The 21,834-nt window shown below is 44.9% G+C and overlaps 1 protein-coding gene across 1 annotated transcript in view; it reads right to left on the bottom strand.

Annotated features, from left to right (window-relative positions):
- Positions 1-19,893, bottom strand: part of LOC107309289 (ubiquitin-conjugating enzyme E2 E1) — a 43,174-nt gene extending 23,281 nt beyond the window's left edge. The window contains 5 exon segments of the mRNA XM_085538397.1: positions 15,371-15,421; positions 17,580-17,668; positions 19,001-19,085; positions 19,716-19,785; positions 19,788-19,893. Coding sequence (XP_085394523.1) covers positions 15,371-15,421; positions 17,580-17,668; positions 19,001-19,085; positions 19,716-19,785; positions 19,788-19,878 — 386 coding nt within the window. The 5' untranslated portion in view covers positions 19,879-19,893.
- Between the last annotated feature and the right edge of the window lie 1,941 nt (positions 19,894-21,834).

Below are 21,834 nucleotides of genomic sequence, written 5' to 3' on the forward strand. Positions count from 1 at the left end.
AACCTGTAGTCTCTGTAGGTCTACTAACACACTTCAGTGGCCATTAAAATGACTAGCTACTGCTACAGTAATGACACAGTAAAACCACAGATGGTTTGGAACCAATAAAAGAGAATGCGCTCACTGTAGCCCCTTTGTTGAGGTATTTGTGAGTTCACATATGCTCTTATACTATCTTTCATAATGGCAAATCTGGAATTTCATCATCACTTCAGCAAATTACTTCAGCTGCAAAACGATGCAGCACCGAACACAGCTAATACCTTTTGCTTTCAGTCACGATGACAAACTTGGCCTTGCCATTTGCATCACTGGGACTAACGGTGGCAAGTCAGCATTATCCTTGGCGTCTGATCTTATAATCCTTTTCCAGATAACTATTTCTGTGCACATATGAGAAATGGAATGATGGGAAAGGCAAATTGAAAATAGCCCCTTACTCCCTCAGAAACACAATTGCTTTCTGGCAACTGAACTTGAAAGGGGTGTTTGCAAACTCCGTGCACACTCTGAACGCACAATGAGCAAGAAGTGGATCAGATGCAGCACTGTGCTCTTCGAGCCATTGAACAGATAATACCTAAAGGTTTTACAATTTCTAAGTTACTGCACATTACCTTATAATCTACTAAAATGAAATGGTGAGCAAAATATAACTGAGCTAAAACCTACATCATTTATTTCAAAGTCAAAGTCTGGCACCTACATTATATTCTCATTTTTCTCAGAATGATTTAGCTACTGCAGAACACATACTGAGGTAGAACAAAGCACTGTTTTAGAGCCTTCACAACTGTAAAGGATTTATCTTTAGATGCTGGCAAAATCCAAACACACGTTCCATCTATTGAGCATCTTTTCATCTTCACAGTTTGTTTTTTGTTCTTTAAATCCAAGTAGAGCATGCCCCCAACACTTAACGTGCTACAGAAGGAAGGCAACCAAGCTCACATATGTTCCTGTATAGTGGAAAGCAGAATCTACGCCACACAGGCTCCCAATTAAAGCAGAATACCCTCAACTAAGGAGATGTAACTATTAAAAATATCTTGGCAGCTGTGACCAGTGTGGATGAAGAGTTGTAAGAGAGGCTGCCCAGTGGCTGTTTTGCTGCTTTTAAACACTTTTCCCACTAGAGCTAAGAACGATCAAGAGACTCATCATCTACACAAGTACTCTTACTGTAAACAGCTAAAGCTGAAAGTCAGATGCGTTTCATGATTTTACTCCTAAGACATGCAGTTTTATTCCTCGTATCAAAAGAGGTGAGTAAAAAAAACCAAACAAACAAAAAACCAAAACAGAAAAAAAAACCAAAAACACAGTAATTTAAGTCCTTGTTACCTTCAGCACTACTTGTAAAGAGGAACTCAAACATAAAATAAACCACCTTGTGTAATCCAGTGAGGGTGCTAAGGATGCACACAGGACCAATCCCCTACAGGCATGCAAGCATCAGAAAAAACAGTTCAACACAATTTCCCTCTTCTAAGTGAATGTCTTACTGCACACAGCAAGACACATATTCCTTCTTTTATTTGCTATGTGCTCACTTGCTCTACAATTATTTAAGTCTCCTGAAAATCAGAGGACAGTCAAGTTGATGCAGAGGAGACAAAAAGCAATCCCTGCCCTCACCCTCACCGCAGCCCCAAATGAGCATGGCATGCCCTATAGCTTTTCTTACACTGTGAAACAGGATAATAAATACGAATACGGGAGCAATATGAATTTGAGCATGGCATTATTACTATAATCTTTAAACAAACAACCTATATGTTTGCTTTTCATTAGCTCCCGATGGTGGCAAAAACTATAAATGTAAAAGTTAGAGACATAAAGGGAAAGAAATGAAGTAGCCAATAGCAAAGACTTCAAGAACACAATCCCAGTTTGTTTTACAGCTGCTTTACATAACAATAAAAGTGTAATATACCATGAGTTTACTGGCAGTGTGTACACAGACAGCATCACACGGCAATAATAAGAGCAAGCACAAATGATCTCTCTGGAACAATTAAGCAATTTGAGAAGCACCACTATGTCTAGAGCTAATGGGTCCAAAGAGACATAAAGGTCAAAAGTGTGAGTTTCTCTACTGGCCAGCAATCTTACACATAACCCTCCAGAAGAGAGAATAATTGCATAATCATATTTATAAAACCTATAAGAGAATAACCCAATATAAAAAACAGCATGTTAAACGAAAAGAGGTCCTTCCTCCAGAAGCCCAGAAGAGAAGCCCAAAGAAACGTGCATTCTTCCATCCAGCAACTTCAGCATAATAAATAAAGGAAGAATAAAGATGCTTACTCCACTAGCATATAACCAGCTGAGAAAAATAAAATCTCTGGATATACATAAAACCATAAGATACTTGAGGAGTTCGGTAGAGTTTGACATTTCTAAAGAAAGAATGGGTAAATAAAACATAAGCTAAGACCCACAACTCCCCCAGTGACCTTGAACTCTATTAACATGAACACAGAGAGACACAGAAACACTTGTTTCTGCACACAGTTCATTAAGTAGCTTCAACAAGGACTGAAATTTAGCCCTTGACCTAGCAGGCCATTAGGACATGACACATTCTCTTCTAGGAAAGCCAATCTAGCTAAACATCGCAGATTCACTATATTTCAATATTCAGAAAATGAGACTCTCCCACTGGAAGTAAAACATTTGCTAAAGCAGCATTTAGTGTGCACATGCGAGAATGACTGGTAAAAATACTGAACAAGGGATATTGCTCTTGTGTGGTATACAACTGTGTACTTGGTAAATGCATGCACAGACTCACCTACTGCACATTTTAAATGTCCTCATAACCCCAAAGTGAAGTTTAGATACATCCTCTTGACTAGAAACCTTTTAAGATAACAAAATACACTTTCCCAATGAGCAAAGAGTAGATGACAAATATCAGTTCTTATGTATACCTTGCATTCAAATTGCCAATTTGGATAACTCCAAGTAATTCAAAACCACTTTCTTCTTTCCCTTTCATCAAGCTTCATTTTATTCATGATCTGAATGCTTAATTAAAAAAAAACAACTACATATACATTGAGTAGTTCAGACGATCACTGCCACTTCATTTGCAAGTAAATTAATAACACAAGAAATGTTTTGTCAATTTATTTTTTATTCCTTATAAACATTTTACTTCTGTCAACAAGAGAACCCTGCCTGCAGAGTCGGACAAAGGCAATGGCTTTCTGCTGAAGATCAGAGTGATCACCAGAAGTGAGAATGGTCCAGAACCCAGTTAACCCAGCAGGGGTGAGAGGAAGAAAGCCACCAACACAGCTCCATACAAGCCTGGGATGGTTTGCAGAATGAGCGGCAGCTCCAAGGGCCAGAACCAGTGACCTGGTGCCTGTTAGACTGCAATGATTAAATAGGAGATGAGTGCAGAGAGCTGGCAGTGGGTGGAAGGGACTGGCAGGTTTACTGCTGGAAAGGGATCTGGCAAAATAGAGGTTTCTTTCCCCATTGCTCTCTGCTAGCTCTTAAGGGCCACATCTAGTCCCACCCCATCATTTCAGTCTTTCTTGGTGCGTCACAGTTTAGCTGCCAACTCCAACTTTGCTCTTTCCCCTCCTCACTCCATTCATTCTCAACCAATGAAACTGCTGTAAATAGAATAGACTTCACTGGATATAGACAATTCTCCTTCCCAGATCCTGGCCCCAGTCAGCACTCCTTTCTTATCTCTTCTGAAGTCAAGCCATGAACCACTAACAAATCCCATCCAGCTGTTCAGTCAGCCATGAGAGAGACCACAGCACATCCTCACTTATCCTCAGCCCTTCTCTCCACTTCTAATAGCGGTAACTGGATCACAACAACTTGCTTAACCCTCACTGCAAAGTGTTACCATGCAAAGGCTCCACTAACCGAACCCTATTCTTCAGACTTCCCCAGCAAAATCCAGTACTAGTTAAAGATGCCTTAAATTGCAACATCTATGATGTCCACTGTTGCAACAAAACAGGTACCTGAGAAATCTCAATGCTAAATAATTTCTCTAAATGTTCCATCTTCTCATAAAGAAGATTCTGCTATGAAAAGCAAACCAAAACTCACTGTAAAGCAATGTACCAAGCACAGCTTGCACCATCCATGGGCTAGAAAATTTGCATTTGCTGTGGAAAAAAACCCAAAGCTATCTAGGAGACACACCTGATACATTACAAAACCTCCAATGCAACAGTATTTATAGTCCTTAGGAGGTTAGTACACACACCAAATATTAAGTGCTTTGTACTGGAATGTCTTGACACATGCAATAGCTCTGCAGTATAACTGATATTTCCTCAGCAAACATTTACAGTCTTTCTAGTTGCTGAGGTTGAAGGTGAAGTAGGAGCACACAGACAGCAGAGAGATTAGATGTTGGACACTGTCATTATTTCTGCTACTGTCAAGGATATAAACAATAAAAACAAAATCAAAACAGCACTAATATATCTGAAAACACATTACCCTACTACTATATAATAGCATCACAAAGCAACATCTGCGATAACCTTGATGTGCATAAAACCGGAAAATAACTAAATCACATATTCAAGGTAATACAATAGCTGCTGAATAAAGCAACTCGCTTATTTACCTCAATCAGATAAGAAGGGAAAAAAAAGTGATGTTGTGACATAAACAGAACTTAATTTGGGGAGAAAGAAGGAATACGGAGACATACACGAGCCCAAGGACTGAAGCTATTTTATTATTAAAGAACATTTAAATATAGCTGGAAATTTACATACCACTTTGCAAACACTGACACACACACAAAAAAAGTCCTTTGACCTGAAAATGTTATGCTGTAAATTCAACAAGACAAATGCATGAAGGTTAACCCTTCACAAAAGCAAGGAAGAGTGGCAGAAAACGATGGCTTGCTTTAAAAAGCGAAGCATAAAAAGAGATGAGAATTTTTCTATAGAGGGCAGAAGTTACACATTTTATATGGATAAAAATGGTATCACCCAGACCAAGGAAACAGAAAACAGACTAACATAGTGGACTGGAATGAGGGACAAAGATGTTTGAGAAGCAGGTGGACAGGAGAACAGTTTTTTGCGGGTACTCCACATAGAAAGTAGAAGGGTGGCCATCTAACTTAGTATTCTATTCCAGAAAGTAAGCTTAGAGTAACTGATTGTGGCCACTGCCTCCAGCCCACACAACGCTCGTACTCCCACAGCCACTGCATTAGGGATGTTTAAGGGTACATCCCTGACCTTCTTCTTTAAGTCTGCCTACAAACCTGTTGGCCATGAATTTGTCAGCCCACCTCCCTGCATTAATACTTCTGCTTTTATCTCCTGCTCCTTTCTAGCTATTTCTCCCCTAACTTTCCCATGTCTCAGGCATTGTATTCTCTCTGGTATAGCAGACTGTGCCGTCCTGATTTGCACAGCATCATTAGCAGTACAAGATTGTATAAACACATTGACTTTATTGATATATGGATATCGTACCTCCTGAGTAGGGCTGTAACAAAAGCAGCAGAGCAGAAACTATTGCTGTAGTTTATACACTTGCCTGCCTTTAAGAGGAAGAAGAGGATGACCCACAGGTGGCTCTCCCCACTAACTCAAGAGGAAGATGCCCCATCTCTTCTGCTCCGTACAGAAAGTATTAACAAAGCAGAACTAAATCACTGGAATACAAAAAGAAATAGGCCTTCTACAGTTCCATCTTTGCCACAGCTTCTTCCTTCAGCAGCCAGTGCAAAATTGCCTCAGCCATCCTGATGTGCTGCCTCTTGCATTCACCATTACAGTCTTGCACAACCTCACTGTCCATAGGAACACAACATCCTCCTGCCTAGAGTGGTTTTACATCCTTTTCCATTCCTCACCTACAATTCGTTTACTCACTCAGCCTCACCAATGCCTGCAATCTAATTAACCTTATAAGGAGACGAAGGGGATAGAACAAATTGGAAAAAATGCTGTTCTAAAGAAAGCATTACAATTTCACCGAAGGCTTCAATCCTGGGATGTAACTAAAAGACTCGCAGATGAAGAGTAAGCCAAAGGCCTGACGCTGCTTACATTCCTAGTCAAAGATTTCCTAGGTCATTTTTGTAGCTATACACGTCTTTTTGCTTGGCTTCCTAGATCACGAACATGCTGTATGATCAGAGGCAGGAAGGAAAGCATAGACACAGATTTAATGCAATTGAGGACTCAATTCTGACTCATGGTATTTTGAGATTTTATTTTGCAGAGCCATTTAAGCATCTTGTGTTTGCTCTCTTGCCCACAGCCCCCCAAGTGTAAGCAAGCAGGAATAGTTTCATCAGAAGCCAGAACACGACGAGACTCCCAATTTAAGAATCACCCCATCAAAAACAAAATTAGGCAATCCTTATTGATAAACAATTTACAGGGAGGTTAAGGAGAGCGCCAGCTATAAAGGCTTACATGCACTGTCTAATGCATCTCCTTTAAAAAGCTCACCAGGACATACAGGAAACAATGTGCAAACAGGGTATTACAGCCATCAGTTTGATTAATCAGAAAGTTCTGATGACATGACCTTTTGTGGAATACTACACTGTTGATATAATTGCTCTAAAACTATGTTATTACTACTGTGTGCATTTAGCAACCTTTCAAACCCACCCACAGCAGCTAAGCACAGCTTTAATTAAATATACTGCACTTTCTGTACCATTTGTAGGCCACTTCTCAGAACTGCCTGTACTTTGAAATAATAAACAATACAAGAAAACTTTCTGAAAGTTCTCCACTTGAAAATTCCAAATGTATGGCATATCCCTAATAGCTATCACTTAAATTTGCACCTTAAAATTTCAGTGATGTTCAAACTACAAGTGAAACATTTTAGACAGCTACACCAATGATAGGCTTCCATGTATAAAAATCCCAACTGCCCTGGACCTCTGCTGCAGTCTCACAGTATTCTGCTGAAGTTCTGTTTTTTGCTTCTTTTCATTAAGTCATCTACTGTGAAAAGTCACCTACAGCTTCAGAATTGATTAGTAATATTTGCGGGTCTTTTCACCCCTGTAAGCAGCTCTCTTTAAGATACTAGGCACTAAAAGAAAGAAAAACAAAGACCCGTCTCCTGATCTCTCCTTAATAGATGCTGCAATTAGTTTTCCTGGCAAAAATCTACTGCTGAGATAGAGTAGAAAGAGTATTAAATATTGGCAGCCCACCTTCCATGGGAAGTACCTCTGCTCTAGCCAAAAGCATTTGCTCCTGCCTTTACAACTGTCAGCACCAGCTCAAGATTCTCCAGCTTCCAGTAAGTCCAGCTGCTCCAGGGGAAAAGGTGAGAAATCCAGTGTTCTCAACAATCATTAACACCGATACAAAAAGGGCAAAATACTAACATGCTGATTTGGGTTATTCTCATTTCTGACTGTAAAAGTTGAAGCCCTCAGAGGAATCAAGGGCTTTGATTCTGTACTGATTCACAGAAATACAGGAGCAAAGAAATATAACCAGATTCTACACCATTAATCACACAGCCTCTTTAATCCAATTACTTTGTACTCTTAAACAAATGAACTGCCAAAACTTGGCCTGTGCCCAGGTCTTGAAACAGCTCAACTTAATCTTACCTGATCTATATTTTCAGTTGTGAAATCAGAGAGGAAATGGGGGGAGATGTACTGTTTGATTTCACATCTGTCATGAGTTAGAATCTATACGCCCCACTCTCCTTTTCCCCCCCACCTCCTGTCATACGGTGTGCAGGTTAATAAAGAAAACAACACCGCATGCTGTACGGTGCAGTTAAGCATACAGATCTGTAATATATTCTCCTGGTGATGTCAATTAGCCCCTCATACACAGAAAATATGTATTAAATGCACTGTAGTAACCACTACACTTTCCACAAATGCCTTGGAAGACCAATTGCATGCTGCTGAAATTTGCAAATTGGCAAGAGAAACAAGAAAACCCTTCTGAATTCCAAAGTGTACAGTGTTTATTTTGACAGTTTAGGTTTATTTATAGTACTTGACTATACATGTTCTCCAGTTCCTCTTGTAAAATAATGAAGTCAGTACTTAGACTTCCACTGTTAAGCCTCAGAGGGAAAAATAAGTATAAACTTATTTCACTCAAATAAATGTACAGATTGGCATGATTCTACTGTAATGACTAAATTACATCATTAATTTACCTCAGTACTTGTAAGTACTTTCTTTTCTAGAGAAAGCACAGCCTTTTACTTCATATGTGGCGTGCAAGTCTTCACAGATACGCATCAATCTCTTAACCCACTCCTATCAAATAATGTACTTTTTCTGTTTGGCATATGAAACGTTTTTAGAGAGAATCACAGAACCATAGATCGAATTGGGCTGAAAAGCACCTCAAAGATCCTCTAGTGGGTTGCCACCCATTAGATTAGGTTGCCCGAGGCCCCATCCAACCTGGTCTGTACATATCCAGCAATGGGGCATCCACAGCTTCTCTGGTCAGCCTGTGCCCACATGCTTTACTACCCTCTGAGTAAAGAATTTCTTCCTAACATCTAACCTAAATTTCCCACATTTTAGTTTAAAGCCATTACCTCTTGTCCTATCATGTAAGAAGTTGCTTCCCTTCCTGCTAATTAGTCCCCTTCAAGTACTGGAAGGCAGAAAAAAAGGTCTTTCCAGAGCCTTCTCCAAGCTGAACAAGCCCAGCTCCCCCAGTCTTTCTTTGTAGGTGAAGAGCTCCAGCCCTCTCACCATCCTTATGACCCACCACTCTGGACTCACTTCAACAGCTTCACATCTTTTTTGTGCTGGGAGCCCTAGGCCTGGATACAGTACTACAGCTGAGGCCTTGTGAGGGTGGAGCAGATGGGGACAGACACCTCCCTCTCCCTGCTGGCCATCCATCATTTGATGCAGCATCAGTCTATCGCATGCAATTGCAGAAGAGCACAGCTGCAGAAATCTCTCCGTGCACAAGCTCTACAGTAGCCTTAACCCACTGGAATGACTCCCAACAAGGCAGGTTGGCTCTATCTCAGTCCCAGAACCGCCTCTTTGACGGCATGTCCAAAGTCACCAGCCTGTCAGCCTGCATCTCAGCTGCTCATCAGAACTGGAGCTCTCAGTCACTAGCAATCTGCCCTTGGTGGCATCCTCAAGTGCAAAACTGTCCACTACTGCTTCATCACAGCCTCAGGCCAGCCAGCTCTTTCTTCAGGCACTATTTTGTCTTCACATTAAAGAGCAGAGAGATTCAATCCCTTTCAGTGTAAATACTCCATGCACAACGTTTCCCATTTATGTCTATGAAGTGCCATGCACATATCACGAATATTTCTTAAAACAAAACCAGACATATCACCCACTGCTATATGCAAACGTATCCAACAGAAAAAGCAAAGTGTGCAGGGCTGGGATACAACTGAAATGAAACCAAATTAAAGACTGCATAATGCAAAACATACAATTTGTCAGATAAAACATATAGGCAGCGTAACAAATACAGTTGCACAGTGCCCTCCAAGGGCAGCAAAGCTGAAAGTCAAATAATAAAATTAAGTGGTAGACGAGAGATTGTGCACAGAAGGGATTTCAGCCCCTTTTGTTCTGAGCCACGGTACGATTTCACAGTCGCTCTCAAGATTCATCGTCCTGATATTTGGCATGCAAGAGCACAGAATGCAGCTCATATGGGAAATGCTGAGCTGGGATGTGCCAAACAGAATCTACTAGGGAATCAGGGAGCTACCGCCATGGGATCCCAGCAGCCCTGCCTCTAAAACGAGTCCGATTTTTTATAAAGGGAGCCAGTAAAAACAGAAACATCTTCAGAAACGTGAATTCCTGAAATATTAGCTAATCAATCCGCAGCAAAGAAGCTGCTGCCGTACTGCTATTGTGTGTCAGGCAGAGGACTTTCCCCGCAGGAGCTGCTACCTACAGACACTCGGAATCACCACGTACAGAAGCAGTGTTATTTTTACGGTTTGTGAGAGCCCATTCACAGCTGCGGAGGATCTCCACATTAGTTAATACACCGTTTCAAAAGGAAGAGTTATTTCTCCAGGGACCGTGCGCCAAACAAAGGGGGGAGGGAATGGTGAACCACGGGTAGTTTGTATGACAAAAGGTATTTTTCAACTACACACAGCTCTAATTAGGAAGGTCCTCCCCATCCTAAGGCTGGGAAGTTCTCACAAAAAACACTCCCGTTTCAAAGAAACCGGGAGGGGATGTGAATGAAAATAAGGAGCGCTAAAATCCCTTTTGACAAGCTGAGAATTTTCATTAAATATTATCTGCAGTTTTACTTATCTATCTCTGTTGTGGTTTTGTTTTTCAAGGAAGGAAAAGCACCATTTGTGTCATTCTTGCCCTAAGAATGCGTGCGCGTATTAAAAACAAAACTAACCTGTCTTACTCTAATTAATACTTTTAATTGCAAAACATAAGACCACAAAGCTCTTGCTCGAATAGGTCTGTGTGCAGGAAAGTCTATTCCAAGCATGAAAATAATTTAAAAAACAAACAGTGTTACAGTTTAACAGTGACAATCCATCCTCAGAGCACTGTAAAAACAAATGCAATCCAAACAAATGTTAGACTTCCACAGCGTGTAGATGAAGTACATTAATTAGAAGAGGATACTATTGAGTTCAAAGCAGCCTTTATGCCACACATTTTCTGCAGACTTCTTCTCTCCGGCCAAGCAATCTTAATTCCACATCACAAAGTTTTGAAAACGATGAATATTTCACCTATTATAGCACAGAGCGCTGCTCCAACCATCTATACCGAGACACATATTTATTAAGTGCTGACAGTTAACTTTCACAAGACTCTTAGGGAGATCTGGTCCTTATTCAGTGAATTTACAGAAATGGGGCTGAAGGAGCCAGGAAACACAACTGTATTTTATTATTCTTTAAATAATGAAGCTGCGATAGCATTTCACTCTGAAGCGATGGGAAGCCTTGTAGGCAAATGTGTTCTTCAGCAAAGACTTGAAAATTATATTTGTTTAAATAACAGCTGGCCTTGCCTATGTGGACTTAAATGAGCCATGTGGAGACAAACTTGTTTCGGTTTGGCTAAGAAAGATTAAAAAGCATTAATTCGAGTTAATATCCATTTTGCTCCCTCTACACAGATGGGAAAAATACCATTAAATTACCATGCTTACATACAGTCAATACCAGACACCCAATAAAGCACAAATTCAAAGCCCTGCTCGCAGCACAACCGATGCAAGCAGTTCCAGCAGAGCAGCTCAGCTGCAAGTTAGCCTGAAACAAAGGAGATTTACATTCATTTCTCCACTTTGCCACAGTCTTCCTGCATGACCTTTGACGAGTCACTTAGTTTCTGTGAGCTGCATCTCCCTGTCTGTAAAATGGGGGAAAATCGTTTGTTTCATAACCTTGCAGCCATTAGCAGATTTACTTTCAGGAGAGACTTAGATATGGAGGTCAAAGAGATGACTTTTATAAAGAGCATAAACAGCACTGAAACTTTAATTAACTTCTGCTAGAGCTTTGGAAACCTCACCTCAGTGTTAGAACCAAAGCTTTGGCACGGCACTCACAAGTGTTACCTACACACAAAGAAGGTCTGCCTATGCAGAGAGATGGAAATGCATCCTGACATCTGTAGGTAGTTGTCAGCACAGCCTTCCATGACCCAATACAAAGATATGCCATTCTGCTATTCCCAACAAACACATCAGACCAGAAATCCAGTGCCTCCAAATACCCAAACAACAATACCTATTGTTCTAAAGCAACAGCTGCAACTTTCTGATATCATACGAAATAGGAGATGGAATCACCAGGTACCAGCTCAAAAGATTTAAAGCACCTTAAGATCAGACAGTTATTCTCCAATTTATCTAAACCACCAACCACTTCTGGATTTGATAGCCCTCATTTCACTGTTCTACCTCAGTACAAGTTAAAACACTTTGCAGACAACAGAAAATTAAGGATCTCTGCGACGGTGGCCCAATAAAAACATAATAAAAAAGAAGCAAGAAGTACTCAGCCAAATGCTACACACACACACAACAGTGGGACACTGCCACCACCTGAATCCACAAAACTGTAAAGAATATTAAATAAGTCTTTTAAGAAAATGCTGTCAAGTTTGAAATTTATTTTTTAAAGCAAGCCAAGCATATACTGCTTTCTCTCTGTAAAAGGAGCTGTACCAGGCTGCACAAAACCAAGATCACACTGTGGGAGAGGGGCAGGAGGGGAAAACGTGTTACCAGAGATGAAGAAGCAGCCAAAAGATGGACCAGCACCAGGTGAGCCTTTGGGGGGCAGAGACAAGCTATGGCAAACCAGAAGCAATGAAACTACTGAGGGGAGAGGAAGTTCTGGGATAAACTTCCCCTCATATTACCCACGTATGTATAAAGCCCACACAGCTGCTCAATCACAGGGTGTTGAGTGTGTTGGCATTATTATTTTTTTTTTTAAACAGTTGATTTGTGGGTTACACACAGGAAAATTTGGTCACTGCGAGCTACAAAACTAAAAATGAAACTCATTGAAATTTAAGCCATTTTGTTTGAGATATCAAATGGCTTTCATGATTTGTAATTGCATCTTATGTGTGGTGTTTTATAAGAAGGAAAACAAAACAGCCCTAAGAATCGTTTACAACCTAAAGCTTTTTCTTTAGTATGCAGAGTAGCTGTGGGATGTGTTAAATATCCTGAACTCCCATTACTGCAACAAGACTGCGAGAGGCACAGCACTTTGCAGTGAGGCCAAAAATTAAAGCGCTGCCAACCACAAACTGCCATCAAACACAGGGCACTGTGCACAACACGGGGAAAAGAAAGGGGAAAAAGAAGGGATATAAGGCCAAGTGTCCAGTAAAAATAAAGGACATTTGCAAAATAATATAAGGATGCAGTTTCAGATTCACTTCTTAAAATGCGACTTCTGAGCCCTTGGCACCCTTGAAGTGAGACCTGAAAATATGTGCAGCGGCAAACGTTGCAGAGGGATGAGGAGCTTGAGGGCAAAGGGAAAGAAAGGATGGGCAAAGCAATGAAGATGGAAATTGAAACTACGTTCCCAAACCGTGTATTTAATACCTTCCTCTCAGCATGCCAGTAACACCCATAGGAAAAAAAGAAAAATAAACGAAAAGCAGTGACACTGCTAGCAGGCTTCCCCAGAGGAAGTTCTGGCAGCCTTAAACATCATGCAGCAGCACCGTTGTCTCGCTTGCTTGATGTCCTCACCCTCACCAGTGATTTCTTTTTACACAAAGCTGAGCTTTCCCCATGACTGTGATAGCTGAAACTCACCCCAGTGCTGTGGCAATCAGCACCTGCCTACCCTTTCACCAAACAGCTGCTACAAAAGCAAACTCCCTGCGCCTGAGCATGCAATCTGAATCTTGTTAGCCATAAGCAGAGCTGTGCTTCACTCTTGGCACTCTCTTTATTGAAGTAGGATGGCTTCCACCCCATGTTGAGCAATACCAAAACTTCTTTGGTCACACACAAGCCAAAACCTCTCCATTCATGTTTTCCTACCTACCAACACACTAAGAGACATAGCAACAATTACACCAGTTTCAAGTATTGTTTCCAAGAGTTGCCAGTTCTCACTGTCACTCATTTGCAGGTTGGAAGGAATGCAGAATACTTACATTATGGGCGAGAATTAATCATCCCTAACTGCACTGTGAACTAATTATTGCTATTAGAAATATTTATAAAGGCTTAAACAACACAAACTTACAACACAGGCCTTGAAGTGCATTATCCACAGTTGTCTATATAATTTAAAAATTCACAGCGATATTCTATTTTGACAGATAGTCTGCTAGCTCATCTTTACCTGTAAACGATGCCAATTGAAACAGGAACAAATTAGGGATCTAACGTTATTTACACAAACCTTCAGGTGAAGCCTGCGATCTGACATACTTGTATGTTATCACAACTTCAGGACAGATTCAGACTGCAGTCCTGGCCCCTCAATCATCCAGGCTGTTATATGCAGAGCAAGCTAGGCCCACTGCCTTTCTGGGACATGTTTCTGGGCCTTTTTTTTCCCCATGAAAAACAAAAAACATCAGGATATGGTGGGAGGAGGAGGGGGAAGCATGTGGACTTCATCTTGACACTGAGTCAGGATGCAGACACTTCCAAACCAGCATCTGGAGCTCTGGTAATACACAGGTAGTCATTAACGTCAACAAAGCAATATTGACCTCTGAAATCTCTAGCTATGACATCAGTTATCTTCCAAGCAGTAGGAAAATCTTAGTATCAACCTTGACTTCTACTGTACTCACACGCCTCAACCTATCCCTTCTGTCACTAATTATGTGCCTTGGGACTGGTACTGAAAGAGTGGCTCCGGACCATCAGGCTAACCTGTGTGCCAGTGCTGCCCTGCAGACCAACAGTAGCAAAAAGCTTAAATAAAACTGTTTACGTGCATTTGCGGGTGACACCTCAGTACTAAATAGACCAACTTAAATAGTTATTTATAAACAGAATTTTCCCTGACTGCTGCTATCAGCAACATTAAAAGGTCTAAAACCGAGTTCAGGCACAGCAAGAAAATAGGAACAGAGATGTGCTTTGGCAACAAACCAGACTGAAAGCAACTTTCCTCTTGAACGAACAAGCACAACCAAAGACGTTACACTACTACTGCTTCCTCCCCAAACACGAAGAGGCTTGGGCCACCAGGCAGTGAACTGAATCAACCTGCTAGATGCTTTAAACAAAAGGTACAAGTTCCTAAAACTTACTTCAAAAACAAGCTGTTCCACAAAGGGCAACCAAACAGCCCTGTTATTTCATAGGCTAATGCATGTGCTCCTGTAGGGCACCCACTGAGTGATGAATTCACACTTCCCTTCCACTGTAAGATACTATTTAGAACAGAGCTCTGAACTAAAAAGCTCAGAGCAGTTTGCTATTCTCTGCTTCCTTGGCAGGACTCTTATTTATGTAAGATTAGAGCAGCCAGGCATTAGATTTATAAACCAAAAAAAAACCACCAAAAAACAAAAACCCAACAAAAAGCAGAGTATCACACTCTTCTTTACAGGCTAGTTTCAGAAACAGACGCAAAGCAGGATGACAGATACAAATGCAATTGTTAGAAAACACCAACAAAACAACCCTCAAAACAAACAGTAAACACGTATCAGTACACATATAATAATCTCTGTAGGCCCCCCCACCTGGAAACTATTTAAAGTCATCCAAGCATGCAAAAAATACTGTCAGCCGTTCAAGCTAAGCAGCCATTCTCCCACCCTCCTCAGAACCTGAGGAAGCTACAATGAACACAATCATGATTCAGCCCCTCTCCTTCCCCTGCCCTCCCTGGAGAAGAAATTAACACCAACCTGCAGTTGGGAGGTGGATCTAAGGTGATGTCAGCCAATTCCTTCTGAATCCTGTGGCAATAAAAGCAAAAAAGGAACAAAGGTAAGTCACTGTGTAGGACAGCAGTTAACACTTACGCCTTACAGACATAATGTCACTGTGAGTTTGCAACACTACAAAAAGCAGAGACGCCTTCAGTTATAGCCTCCCACCCATCTGAGCACACTAAGCAGGACAGGCACCCTGTTACAGAGGCAGGAAAGCAGACAGGCACTGTGAACCGAGCCCAGACAGGTGCATCACTCTGTACTCCCACAACAATTCCAACCACAAGGGCAGTGGAAAAGACTGTTCTCTTTACTCCGCCTGCCAGCCTGTAAGTGAGGGGGAACCCTCCGTGAATGCGATGCACCAAGTGGTAGGAAGAAACCTCAGACAAAAAAGAAATCTGTCTTGCTGGACTGAAAGAAGCAGTCATCACCAAATTGGATCCCCCCTGCTGCTCATCACCACCCTGAGAAAGAAATAGCAGCCCCAAGGGAGTGAGCAACTGCAACATTCCCGAGGACACTTAAAGGGAATATCTATTTCCGAGGCCCCTGCACACTCCCGCAGCCTTCAATTCCTCCCTTCCCTTCCCCTAACGAGCAGACTACATCCCCACGTCCCTCCTCCCAGAGCTCCAGACGTCCCCTCCCTTCACCACGCTCAGACAACACCCAGTGCTCCCTGCCCAGACTATTCTGGGCTCTCACAGCACCACGCTGCTTTTGCCACAAAATACCCAACCAGCTATCATCCCCTTCCCTGGAGTCCCATTACTGTCACTCAAGTTTCCCCTCCGGATCTCCTCACCCTCTCTCCTCCTTTAAACTCTGCCAGCGTCTCCTGCCTCTCTTCCACTTATCATGCATGAGAACCACAACCTTTTCATACTTACAATCAGCAGGCTTGTAAAACTATCCGCTTTTTAAAATAGTTTAGGGCACGACACGTAAACATGACTTACTGCTATCTATGAGCTTGCCATGGAAACGTGCTGAGCAGAGATCTGGAAAAACCAAACTGCCTTAACCCCACAAAGCCACAGAGAACTTAGCTGCGATGACAGGGCATTTGCATAAAACCCCAGCCACTTTTCACACCTGAAGACATAACCTCTCTGTGCTGCTTGGCAAAGCTCTGCAGTGAGATGGTTTATTATTCTTACTGGAGCACTCTCAGTTAGCTTGAAAACTTCCATTTGTCAGCTTAACTCTCTGGAGCAGGATGATGGTGGACTTGGATGAAACAGAATAAATAGGAAAGAATAACAGCTCATTTAAAAAAGAGAACAAAATAAAAGAGCAGAAAAACCAAACAGCTCCAAGAGTGTGTTCTGATGAAGAAAGCTGACTGTCATAGCATTTCTCTCAAATATAGACTTTACTTTGGAAAAAAAATGATTTCATCCTCAAAAACTGCCCCTCAAAACACTACATGCCATAAGGAAAACCTGTCTTAGAGCAGAACATGCACAAGCGGACCTACAAGTGGATTATTTATTTTAATCCACATCGAGTCATACACCAAGAATTCAATATAAGCGATGAACGTACAGAAGAGCAGCAATACATACAGGGGGGAAGATGTGGAGCTACATTACACCACTTGTGCTGTTTATATATGCCCTTCCAATGCAGGTGGTTTAATAAAGCCCCAAATCTCCCTTTCATCCAGCAAACTCAAAATTCTTCACAAGCGTTAATTAATCCTCAGAGCAGGAGAAAAAAAAATCCATTATATATTCATCCCAATCTACGGAGAGGAAGATTGATGTTGAAATTAAATGCTTTACCCAGGACCACAGAGCTGCCAGTAGCAGAGAAGGAATGAAGGTCCTACATACCAATCCCACATCCCTTCCCTTGACGCAAGCAAGGAAAAGGGAAGAGGGCACAGCTAATTGAGGGGCAGCATGACAGCCAGGTGGAAGAAGAGATGGGAAAATACTTGGGTTGGAGTTGAGGCAGAAGCAGGATAAGAGCCCAGAGCACAGGAAAGCTGGGCACACTCACTATGCAGTGAGGCTGAAAAAGTGAGACAATGGCAGCTCAGTGTGGAAAGGCTGAACATAAGTGATAGAGATGAGGAATGGGAGCAACAAGAGAGCAGCAGAGGAACAGCAAAATCAAATGAGGAAGGAGAGAAGATACAGCAAATCAGTAAGAAAACTGACTGCAGCCTCACCTCTTGGCACTGGTAGATAGCAGCTTAGAGTTTTTACTCATGCTGACTTTGCTTTCCTTCTTCTTAGGTGTGCTTGTCTCTTTCTCTGTCTGTTGGTTGGAGGATGAAGATGAAGAGGAGCTGGTGCTGGCCCTTGAATCGTCATCCGACATATCGACCCCCCCACCACAACCCCAACCTGGAGAGGAGACACCACGGGGCGTGGGGAACAAACAGTGAACACAAACACACACAGAGAAAGGCAGCTGATAATCTCGCTCTGTGTTTGGGCTATACTCCCTTTAAAGGGTCCTCGTGTCTCCCTCTCCTCCTCCTCAGGCCCTACAGTCAGGCAAGAGGAGCAGCAGCTGCTCCTGCACCATTAATGCTGAAGGAGAAAGGGACTTTCAAAGCTTCTTTCCGAGTGAAAGAAGGGATTGGAACAAGGACAACCACAAGGCTCATGGAAGCTCGCAGCAGTTCTTTCTAATCTCCCCCAAACCACGCATGCAAGAGGAGCCATCAGTACCCACCACCAGCCAGCCTAGGGTGCAGGGGACAAAAAAGGAGCAGCTTAGGCCTCCATGGTGGAAGCACACAAGGGAGTTAGGAAGGGCTGGGGGTAACCACTGCCAGGATCGTGATAGAAGTGGGGCATCACTGGCAGCAGGGTGAGACCCCAATGGAGGATTCCTGAGCGAAATCTGTGCCCTCTGGATCAAAACCCATGCCTGCTAGACTGGGCGTTGGGAGCACTATGGGGCATAAAGGGACCAGAAAAACGGGGGGCTAGGGGACTAGACGACACGGGGGAGTCCACTGAGGCCCGCTGCACTGCAAGGCACGCTGGCAAGGGGGAAAGGGAGCAGCGGGGTTGTGCTGGGTGGGAGGGGGGGGAGAGGAAAAGCAGGGCCAGGGCCTAGCGGGTGAGGGCCCCGGGAACGGCGGGGGGGGAGGGGGGCAGCCCTTTCGTGCGGGCAGCCCAGGGCAGGAGGAAGAGCGGGGGGCACCGCGGGGCAGGGGCGGCCGCGAAGGGGGCCAGGAGCCGTCGGGAGGGAGGGGGCTCCCGGCACAGACGGCGGACGCCGCGGGAGCCGGAGGGGGGGGCTGCGGCGAGCACGGGGCGAGCGGCGGCGGGCCGGGGGGGTCGGCACCGGGCCACCTCCCTCCCGAGGCCGCCGCCCCCCGAGGAACCCCCGCCGGACGCCCCCTCCGCTGCCCGGGGAGAGCCGGGGGCCGGGGGGAACGGGAGCGCTCCCCCGGCGAAGGGACCGCAGGCCGGGCAGCAAGGGGCCGAGGGGACAGCGGTACCTGACAGCCCCGGGCGCGATCCCCCTGCCCCGCCGCCTCCCGCCCCATCGCCGGGCCGCGGCCGGCCCTGCCCCTCGCCCCTGCCCCCAGGAGCGGCGGGGAGGACGGCGAGGGTTGCCCCGTCCCCGTACCTCTCCCTTTGTGTCTGGCTGCTCCTCCTCGGTGCGGCTGGGCCTGGCCACTCGTGTCTCTCTCGCTGAGAGAGAAGCGGAAGTGCTGCAACAGCAACTATTAAACAGGCAATGGCTTCCCGAGCTGCCTCCCCCACCGCCGAGCGGGGCTGGGGGGCGGCGGGGCCGGGGCGACACCCGGCGAGGCCTCACGGAGAGCGGGGTCCGGGGGGAGCCCCGCTCCGGGACTGGGGGGGATCCCGGCGGCCGCAGCCTCCCCCTCCCCCTCGGCGGGTGCTGAGGAAGGAAGAAAGGGGCGATCGGAGGGGACGGGAGTTCGTAATGGGGACCCTCGGGAAAGTGCGCTGCAGAGGTGCCGGCTGTGAGGGTAACCCCGGCTGCCGTCTGCGCTTCAGTGCCAAAGCCCCAAAGGGACGAGGTGAAAGCAGGTGGCTGAAAGAGGGACAGGCTGCTTCCTTAAGGCTGAGCTGAGCGGGAGCTGTTGGGTCCGGAGGGGGGGTGGGGGGAAGGGGGTTACTCTTCGCTTTCCCCCTATTCTCACTACTGTTTCAGCCCCTAAGCTTCTCACCTGCTTTGTCCCTCCAGCACCAGCAGCAACTTCTCACCTGTCTCAGTTGGAATGCAATAAGGAAAAAAAAAAAAAAAAGAAAGAAAAAAAAGAGCCCAGCCCAAACCCCCACACATCGAGCCCCGGAGGAGCCCCGTCAGCTCTCACCTGTTCCAGCCCCACCGCAGCACCTGGATGTCCCCTGCCCCCCCGGTCAGCCCCGAGCCCGCAGCAGCGTTCGCCTTCGCCCGGAGTTCAGGATTCCATTGTCCCCCACGCTGCACTCGGTGACATCATTGACACACAAAGAAGGGGCACTTCGTGATGTCATCAGCGCGTGCTGGGAGAGGGAACAAAATCCCGAGCTCGGGGCTCGGCGGCCTCAGCGAGAAAAATCCCCTTCCATTTTACAATGGGAAAAAACTATCGGGGATATTTATTTTTCTCCGAGTCCCCCGGCGGGAGCCCGTCTGCGGGAGCAGCGCTCAGCCGGCTGGGGTGCTGTTGCATTGTGCTTCCCGGGCTCCTTACTCTTCTCCCCAAAATACCGATCCCTCGCTCCCTGCCCTCCCCGGGAAGAGAAGCACCGTGGTTGTGGCTGCCAGCACCCCCAGGCAGCAGCCCACGCCGGCCCGGAGCCACGGCAAGCGGCAAGCAGCCCGTGGGCTGCACCCGGGGTCAATTTGGCTCAGTGCCGCCACTTTCCACCGCGCACCGAGGGATCCCGTCTCCAATTACTTGACGGCCGAAAATACAATGGCTGTCACCGCCGTGCATCATCATAATTAATAGGACTTTGTGTTTTCATCGTTGCTCCTGCTGGAGGACGGGCGGTGTGCGGGTGCGGAGCGGGGTCACCGCCACCTCGGCAGGGCGAGGGGCTGCCCTACAAAGCGGGGAGGGGCGAAAGGACGCCCGGCACAGCTCGGGGTGCACAGCGCTGCTTTGCGGGGTGAGGCGGGAGGGTGGCGCTGCTTCTGGCCCCGCACGCCAAGATGGCCCCCAAAGAGAACCTTGTTTCATCTCCTGGGTTAATCCTCAGACTCCTGACAAACTTGCTGCCCGGTCTCCTGTGTGGTTGAACAGTAAAAGATATTAGATAGACGCACCAACGACATTCTAAGAGTCGTGCTAACAAAAGGAATTCTACTGCAACTTCACACTTACTGTTTTGTTCGTTTCCCAACCCTCAGTCTTTCCTACCTCTGGCACTGCATATTAGGACATGGTGAATTGTCCTCCAAAAGCAGTTCTCAAGCAGAGCCAACCTGCCTAATTTCAACCTATGGGGATGGCACCTGTGAAGTTCTTCCCTCTAGAAAAATATAGAGCTTTGGTATGTTCACAACTAACAAAGGCCTCACAGGAAACGGTCAGGCTGGATGGGGCACTGAGCACCCTGATATAGCTGTAGGTGTCCCTGTTCATTGTAGGACAGTTGGACTAGATGACCTTTAAGGGTCCCTTCCAACTCAAATGATTCTGTGGTTCTGTGATGAAATAATATATCATGAAAACTGGCTGCTAGATAAAATTGGGTGATTTGGATCACTGTGTGTCCCTTGTTGATGAAAGGAGGGCTGAATTTAACTCCTTTGCAGCACTGAGTGCCTGTCACCATCCTCATGCAGGGGGCTTTGGAGGATGAGACTGGTGGTACAAGCAGTGGGTGCGGGAGGTGAAAGGACACAAACCACTTGGCTTCACAAATGCTACTGCTTAGGGAACAAGTTCTTAAAAACAGAAAATCTTCACTTTCACTGAAAACAAACCTCTTGCGCTTTCCTGTCATCGCAGGAAACCTGCCTGAAAGTCGAGTAAGACAACTGATATTAATAATGAAAGCCCTTCATTTCTGTACCAGGGTTCAGGGAAAACAAAGATTTGTGCAAAATCGCACATACACTTTTCTTATGTTAACAACTTTGTTGGGGGTTATCTGCAGACTAACCTTTTCCGCAGCATATGTTTCTTAGTAAGCCTATTCAAAATAGTATGATAACCAGCAGCAGTGGTTATTTACTTTGAAGCCTACCCAAAAACACACGCTCTGAAAGCACTTACTAAAGTCTTCTCTCGTGCAACTGTTTCAGTGGCAACTCCCACTGTGTGTTATGGCTCACCTTCTAGCTCATGGCCAAGACTAGGCAACATTCTGTTCTCCTGTGCTAGCCACACCATACCCCTCACCAGGGAGAGAAAGGGACCCAAGGAGCCCACTTCTGTGTCCTGAGATGTTATTGCAGCTTTCTGACCCATGATTGTCCTACCAGCCCTGCACAGACAC

Source organism: Coturnix japonica, chromosome 2 (genome assembly GCF_054131305.1).
Source record: "Coturnix japonica strain WE chromosome 2, WE-NBRP24, whole genome shotgun sequence".
NCBI lineage: Eukaryota > Metazoa > Chordata > Aves > Galliformes > Phasianidae > Coturnix > Coturnix japonica.